The sequence below is a fragment of the Phoenix dactylifera genome, chromosome 8 (assembly GCF_009389715.1).
Source record: "Phoenix dactylifera cultivar Barhee BC4 chromosome 8, palm_55x_up_171113_PBpolish2nd_filt_p, whole genome shotgun sequence".
Classification (NCBI taxonomy): domain Eukaryota; kingdom Viridiplantae; phylum Streptophyta; class Magnoliopsida; order Arecales; family Arecaceae; genus Phoenix; species Phoenix dactylifera.
In genome coordinates, this window is record NC_052399.1 from 13,963,641 (window position 1) to 13,971,509 (window position 7,869).

Sequence of the window (7,869 nt, forward strand, 5' to 3'; positions counted from 1 at the left end):
AACCAATAATATTGTATCTTTTTTTCAAGGCATGCTTCACATTAATCCCCAAAGTCATCCGAAAATTTTACTTTATAGGCGTGGAGACCGGCTCCCACTCTTCCCTTGTGTTATCACCAACACTCACCCTATGTTTAAGTGGATGGTAGTGATTGAGAGGAAAGTGCACCGGGTGAGTGGATGACATATTGGTCTATGCCCATAGTGGGGTGACATTGTGCGCAACCATAGGTGGATGCATTCGGTTGAATCTAGCAACGTGAAGTCGCTATTAAATAACCATCTTGCGCAAAATTTTAAATTGCCTTATGCTAAAGCTAAGATGCAAAATTCCATGGGTGGATCACATGCCACATTGTATGGCGTAAATGCAGGAGTATTGGTTGAGTAGGAATCATGTGCCATTGTGGTTGACTCAAATTTTAATAGGAGCTAGAGCTATTAGCCCAAAGTTAATGGCATGTCATTTTATCCCAAGACAATTCACAATATTGCCTCACTATTGGAAGTGCTCATGGCTATTCTTCTAGTAGCAATTTATGAGATAACGCTATATGAAACATCGCTTAGCTCGCGTGCTATTTCCATCTCACATGGTATAAAGAGATTGGTGCAATTTATGCAACATTAGTTGGCTTACATCATTAATGATATTTTTGTTCTTTAAAATAAATATACTTTTACTCCTGCCCCACTAAAACTGCATTGGGTTAGGCCATTTCTTTACTGAAGAAAAACCACAAGACCCATGTTACGTTTAAAACTTCGATATCTTGAAAGAGTTATTGCCAGTATGGGAGCCTAGTCCCACTCGTTGTCTTCTTCCCCCCTTTTTTTTCTCTTTTTTTCTTTATTTTTTTTAAAGAAGAAGTTTTTTTTTTTTGTGGCAAATGAAGAAGAAGGTTAAATCTCATGAAATAATAGGTACAGTTAGCACAACATAAAGAATTTAGCTGAGCAGGAAGGACAGCTGTCCAATTAATCCGAACTACCATGAAGAAGTCCCATCCCTTATCTTAAATGGACAGTGCTAACTAAAAACGGGCAACTGAATCTAGAAGCCATGCGACCCTGTAAGCGAGTAAGAAAGAGAAATTTATAGCATCGTACCGTTCAGTTCCAAGGTACGATTTGAAGTGATGTTCTTTTAAATAAGAACCCATGCATGTGCCTCCGTCTGAAGACAAGTCTGCAGTCATCCTTCTTGAAAGTCCATTCATGGACTGAAGCTCATAACTGGAGTTGGTTTTCGGCCATAAACATAAGCAGTATTCTACACTTGCAGACATAGACATCAGCCATTCATGCAAGCCAATAGAACATGACTTCCCACAGAATTCTAATCAGGTAACACAACCAGTTGGCTTTCTAGGTAGTCTTTTTGCAATCTTCTATGAGCAGAGATCTTAGTTTCTTAAAAGAATGCAAAAACTTTGAAGGAGTACTATTCTATTAAGCACTTAGGGTCTAAACAACATTTGCACAACGACCTTGGAGCGATGCTAGGATGACACAAAGATGATGTCCCATCGTTTCAAATCCAAAAGGAGATTTCCCTCATGTTTCTTCCAGTGGGCGGCCACCCAAACTATAGTGAAAGCTTTTACAGGATAAAAAGAGATGGTAGTTGGATGAAAGGTGGTCACGCGTTCACTACTGGTTGTCTCATGCTTGCTTTGTTACTTTGACCAGTTGCAGCTGCACTTTACTTGCACTTTCACTACCAGCTAGCTTTATCTGCGGGGAATGGGAATGGCTATCTCAAGTTCCAAACAATAGTTGAGTTGCATCTAGAAGTCCAAAACTTGGCTTGCTTTGAGACTTTGAACAGTTCCAGTAGCACTTTGCTTGCACCTTCGCCACTAGCTTTATCCGCAAGGGATGGGATTGGCTATTTGGCTATCTCAAGTTCCGGAAAAACCGTTGAGGTGCGTCCAGAATTCCAAACCTTGACCGATCCCCAAAACTCAGGGATTAGAACAGCTCTTGCAAAACGAGGTCCAAGCTGAATCCTTACGGTCGATCTGATCTCGCAAGATGCCATGAAAGTAGCTCAAGACACTGAACTCGGTCTCACGCATTTTTCGCACGACCAAGAAAAAATAAGAGGTGGGGGGAGAGAGAGAGAGGGAGACAGTAATCGACTCAACTTGAGCTCGTTGAGTTCATGAGATAAACGGGGTTTAATTTCTTGCAGGTACTTAAGAAAAAAGACTACTCCATTAGATGTATATGACAAGAAGATAAAACTCTTGCCACCCTCAACATGTTGAATGTGCTAAAGAAGCTTTCGTACCTAAACAAACTGACCCATCCATATCAGCATACCATTCTCGGCAACAAAGTATGAACACTTTGCAAGCAGTCAAATGCGAACGTTGAGAAGCTGAAATCTAAATAGTTCCCCTGTGACAACCACAGTAGGGCCAGAAATGCAGGAAGAATTTTAAAATGATAGTGATATGTTGGAGCATCCAGCTTCAAATTTCTCTAAAGATGACAGCAGCAGTGACATCATGCAAAATTAATGTGAAGGGATTCCTGCTCAACTATTGGAGGATCAAGGTTGAATAGTAACATCACAAATGTCACGACAATACTATCGTTCCTTGGTATTATGCAATCTCACATGGTATGATTTTTAGAGGAGAATTCAAATTCATGCCATTGGGGTACCGTGATGCATTTACCGGCTTGTTAAAAATTCTCAAACAGCTTGGCAACTTATCTGTTTGATATCTCCTTTGAGAGTAGGAAGGCAAAAGAAATGTGATGGAAGATCTTCAATAAAGCTATGTAGATTTTAGAATTCTAGGATTTTTCCCAATGACAAAAAAACTTTGGATTTTAATTTATTGAATCACATCCTTGTAAATAGATTTTGGGGTGTATTTGGTTCGTGACCAAAATCAAAATCGGAATGGATTGGAGTGGGGATGGGAATTAAAATGCCCATATTCTTCAATACATTTAATTTCCAACAAGAATCGGAATGGAATTTAAAAACTAGAAAAAAGTCAAAATTAGATTTTGAGAGATTGAAGTATTTCTATTTCTTATTAAATCGGAATGGAATTTTCTCTGACCAAAAAACTTGAATAGGATTCACCCATTCCTATTCTTATTCTGGGGCCCAAATCCTCCCGACCAAGCATGCCCTGGTATCTGGATACTTAGGAATGAAAGACTGATAGTTCACATCCATCTTTCCCCCTCTGTCCATACATCAACTCTCACCTATAGCAGATACCAAACCTCTAGTGTTTGCACCATGGTACCATTTGGTCTATCCGGTCATGACCTTTATATAATATAAGTATTAAACATAGAGTATTTGAACCAGACACCTGATTACTTAACTCTGGCACCTAGAAATGCCATTCTCGCAGCACCATCTCCAATACACCTTCAGTGCTTCCACATTGCATAACATTAACAAGGGAAAAGTGAAGCTTTAAGTTAAACACCGCACTCTAAAAGCTCATATAGAACACAAAAATGTGGGGCTTTCATTGTTTTCTCCCTAGTGGTTTTGTGTATCAACCCTCAAATAAAGCAGAAGACAAGAAAGGTGAGGATTAAACACTCTCATGTCTTCCCGCAGCTTTTGTCTGGCTGGTCAGATAGGCAACCAGACCAAATACAAATTCAATTCAATAAGTAGACATGGATTCTCTATACTGCTTCATACTATACTTCCACATGCATTTATGGAATCCACTGATCTAGAAGATGATGACAGACAATTACACAATTGTGAAAGGTTGTTTCATTGCAGAAGATTCCAACAAAAAGCAACATAACTTGAAAAAAAATTATTACAAATGTTCAGCAGATGCAAAGAACAGTGGAGATCATGCCAATTTTTCATATCCCACAACCAGCTCCCGGAATGAAATCGCACAACATCACTTAAAAGAAGATACAGAGGAAACCTTCACAGACTCTCGTAAAGAATGAAGTTAATTCACAAACCAGTATACATGACTTGTCATCCACTGGTTTTGCACGCAAATGAAACAATTATAGAAACTTATACAGCACAAACAAAACAATTGCAAAGAAAACTCACCTAGTGTGTCTGCAACTTATTCAGATGCTCGAGCAGAGAAGTAGCCTTACGCTTGGCTCTATCTGTACCACTTCTTGCCAACTCAGTTAGCGGTATAAGAGCACCTAGCTGCACTATACATTCAAGGTTCTCATGATTTTTCTTACAAAGAGCTAGTAATATGGCCGCCGAGTTCTCCTTATTGCGCGGCTGGCTAGTCCTTAAAAGGTCTATTAGAAGCGGGATCATGTTAGCTTTAACTACAGCCACCTTGCCCTCTTGGTGGCTCACAAGAACTGATAATATTGTCAATGCTTCATCTATCATGCAATTGCTGGAAGGATCCTTTAGCATATCAAGTAAAGGTGTCAGTATCCCAGCCCGCACGGCACGAACTTTGTTGCCATGATAAATGCACAAGTTGAACAAAGCTGTTGCAGCATCTTTTTTCCCCCTTAGGCTACCATTTTGGAGCAACTTGACCAATGATTCAACTGCTCCTGGTGTGCCTCCGATGGTTATCTTATTCTCATCCACAAGTGACAAGCTAAAAATGGCTGCTGCAGCATTCTCTCTCGCCTCCATGCTTCCAGAATTAAGTATTTTGATCATTTGAGGAATGGCTCCAGCAAGCATTATTATTGCCTTGTTGTTATCATATATCGAGAGGTTCAAGATAGATGTCACTGCATGTTCTTGGATTTTTGGGTCGTCCGCCGATAAAAGAGTAACAAGAACTTGGATAGCTCCGGCCTCTGCTATCAGAATTCTGTTATCCATGCTCCTTTTGGCCAGCGATCGGATTTCGGCGGCAGCAGACCTCTGCTCCTCCATGGAGCTACTTGAGAGACTACGAACCAGTGCCTCGATTTTGTCTGTGTCCCCACAAATTTCATGGTAAGATCCATTGCTCTTTCTTAAACTTCCACTGGTTGATCCATGTGGTCTCTGAATCCTGTTTTCTTCACACCACTGCATGATAAGACTTCTCAGCACATAGTTAGGGGTTAATATAAGATTTTGGAGCTTCTGCTGAGTCTTTGGGCACGTCTGGTTGCCACAGTCGATCCATCTCTGAATAGAAGACCTCTCATAAGTCTGCAAAATTTTAGCAGTAGACAGTCAGCACTAGCCCAGAAGAAACAATAGTTCATACAAAAGAAAATTTCTTTTGAAGCGGTTGATCATCCTGGTTAGTTTACCTGTCCAGTGGCAACGATGACAGGATCTCTCATCAATTCAAGGGATATTGGGCAACAGAAGTCCTGCGGAATCACCGGAGAATCAGGTTTCTTGATTTCATCAAAAGTCGTTATGGCATCATTGCTGGACTTGATATCATCTCCAACAGTTTTATCAGGATCAGCAAGTCTAGCTTGCTGGAGTGTTTCCAACAGAGTGGATTCTATTTGCTTGGCCTCAAGCTCAGACTTTCCATTAACTTCAGCAACTAGAACTATTATTTTCTGGAAATCAACATCAGCGCGGCCTGGGCTGTCATTCTTCCATGCTTTGCGACAGTTTGACAGCTCCAACATAACCTCTTCACCGTGCACATGGGAGAGTGTATCATAAATTGCTGAAAAGATTTGTAGATTTGATTTATCCTTCTCTGCTGCCCTTCTCAGCTGTGCACGCACCAATTCAACCTACAATGAAGTCATGTTAGCCTGGTACTCTGGAACAGCTTAACTTTAAGTATACCCTGCAACAAAAAAGCATACTTTTCAGTCCTTACTTGTTCTTGGACTTCATCTGATATGTCAAAATAATCAGATGGTAAGTTTCCAAGAGCCTTCCCCAATTGCCATGCCACATACTGACACTGGACTGCAATATATTTGTTGATCATATCCTTGAAGATGAAGCAAAAACACAGTTAGAAAATGATGCAGTATACTTACTCACAGTTAGATAAACATGATAGTGAATAAAAAAATATTACATGACAGAGGACTTTAGAATGCTTTTATAATTCAGATTAAATGTGAGGATTCTTAGTTATATTATATTGTATTATTCATAAGAAATAAAATGAAATGAATGATCGAAACATGACTTCCAGGTTTAAACACTTTTGTTTAGGAATTCATACCAACATGTAATATGCTGTGAAGATATGTAGAGAAAAGATCCATTTCAAATTCAAAATGAATCGATAGAAGGTATGGTATGTTTGTGTAAATGATTAGGGATTGAACTACAATGATATAAATAAAATTATAATCATCTAAACTTTTCCCAACAATTTGGGTCGGCAGCTACAATGGTGTCCATGCATATGGCAATTAGAATAGCTAGCAGAGAATATTTTCTACAATATGGATCAACGAACAAAACCCAAAAAGGGCTCATGGTAGAGTTTTTATGGTTTTTGACCCAGGATCAAAAAAAAAAAAGCCTCATATTTGGTTATAGTTTTCAAAGAAGAGAAACGGAAAAGTAACTTTTTCATGGGAATGAGATATCCACACTTCATTAAAATAAAAAAAATAAAAAAAAAAATCATGTGAGACATGAAAAAGTCCATTTTCTACCAGCTAAAAATTTGGATATTTTTTCTCAAAAATGCCTTTAAGCTTTTAAATAGAATATGGTAAGCACTTTCCCTTTATTAAGAGTGTAAATGTATTTTACATAACTTTTCAAAAAAGTAGATGCTCAACCAAATATAAACCACTCTATAGTGTATCACCTTTTCATGATCAACAAAATATGCAAAAACCATTTTTTCAGGCATCATATACCTAGGCATTAGCTTTCCAGAAAAAATATTTCAATGAGAAAAAATTCTTCCCACAAACAAATAAATAATAAAGGACCATATGTATGAGGCCTTTTGAGAACCGCCAAATCAGCCTCCCTTTTACTCTGTAGCTCCCCAATGTGAGATCAAAGAGAGGAATATTGGCAAAGTGTTCAGCGGCATTAAATCAACATTTTTCTTTGTAATACTAGGACCCAAGAACAGCAAATGCTCGGTGACGTTAGCCAAGTGATCAGCAGGGATAGCAGGATCCTAAATTGCACCAAAATTAAATACCAGTACCTAGTAAACCAAAATTCAATAGCACACCTAGTGTTTACCGAAATGACCCAATTGAGTCCGCATACTGACAAGAATACTGATGGCAGCACGGAATAAAATTGGTTAACTACTCAGTCAGCCAACTCACGAATAGTAATAGCATACAGAAACAATTCAGTACTCCGTCATCTCTAATTCAAGGAAAAGTCGCAACAAATCCACCATTTTCCGTTCGATATGATAATTCAACTCGTTTTTAAATCTAACCCCAGAAACTCTCACGGAACAAACATCAAACAATTGGCAACCATGGAAACAGAGATTTACAGTGGGGGAACCGGCCGGAGGAGGCCGGCAGGCAAGCATGAGAAACCGCTCGACCGCCTCGAAAGCCGCCGTCAGATCGGCCAATGACGAGGAAGGGGAGGTCCGGGAAGAAGAGGACGCCATGGGAGAAGAGGGCGGAGTCGGATTGGCCGCGGCTGCGGAGTCCCGGATCTCCTCGAGAAGGTGGAAGAGGATGGAGACCTTGCGGGCGAGGCGGAGGCAGTCGGCCCGTAGGGGCCCGGCTTCGGCGAAGCCCCCTGCGGCGGATATGCGGCGGACGATGGCCAGGAGGGCGTCGGCCGAGGCTCCGAGCTCCGGCGCGGAAGCCATAGCGAAGAGGAGGACGAGGAGCGTGTCACGGGCAGGACGGAGAGAGAAGCGGGCGACGTCAACGTCATCGATATTAAAGAGAGAGGGGCGGGGGCACATGGGAGGGCAAATAAAGAATGGGAAAGAATACAGT

At 40.5% G+C, this 7,869-nt stretch overlaps 1 protein-coding gene across 1 annotated transcript; it reads right to left on the reverse strand.

Moving 5' to 3' along the window:
- Positions 1 to 3,754: 3,754 nt before the first annotated feature.
- Positions 3,755 to 7,869, reverse strand: LOC103695610 (U-box domain-containing protein 10-like). Its single transcript, XM_008776983.4, has 4 exons — positions 7,407 to 7,869; positions 5,790 to 5,906; positions 5,254 to 5,700; positions 3,755 to 5,149 (listed from the first exon to the last, which is right to left on the reverse strand). The coding sequence occupies exons 1-4, from the start codon at positions 7,833 to 7,835 to the stop codon at positions 4,073 to 4,075; spliced, it is 2,070 nt and encodes a 689-aa protein (XP_008775205.2). The 5' UTR covers positions 7,836 to 7,869; the 3' UTR covers positions 3,755 to 4,072.

Excerpts from the sequence above, each read along its gene's own strand:
- LOC103695610 (XM_008776983.4), bottom strand. The coding sequence starts at position 7,835 with ATGTGCCCCCGCCCCTCTCTCTTTAATATCGATGACGTTGACGTCGCC. Across the intron at positions 5,701-5,789 it reads CAGATGAAGTCCAAGAACAA|GTTGAATTGGTGCGTGCACA; the intron begins GTAAGGACTGAA and ends ACTTCATTGTAG. Across the intron at positions 5,150-5,253 it reads TCATCGTTGCCACTGGACAG|ACTTATGAGAGGTCTTCTAT; the intron begins GTAAACTAACCA and ends AAAATTTTGCAG.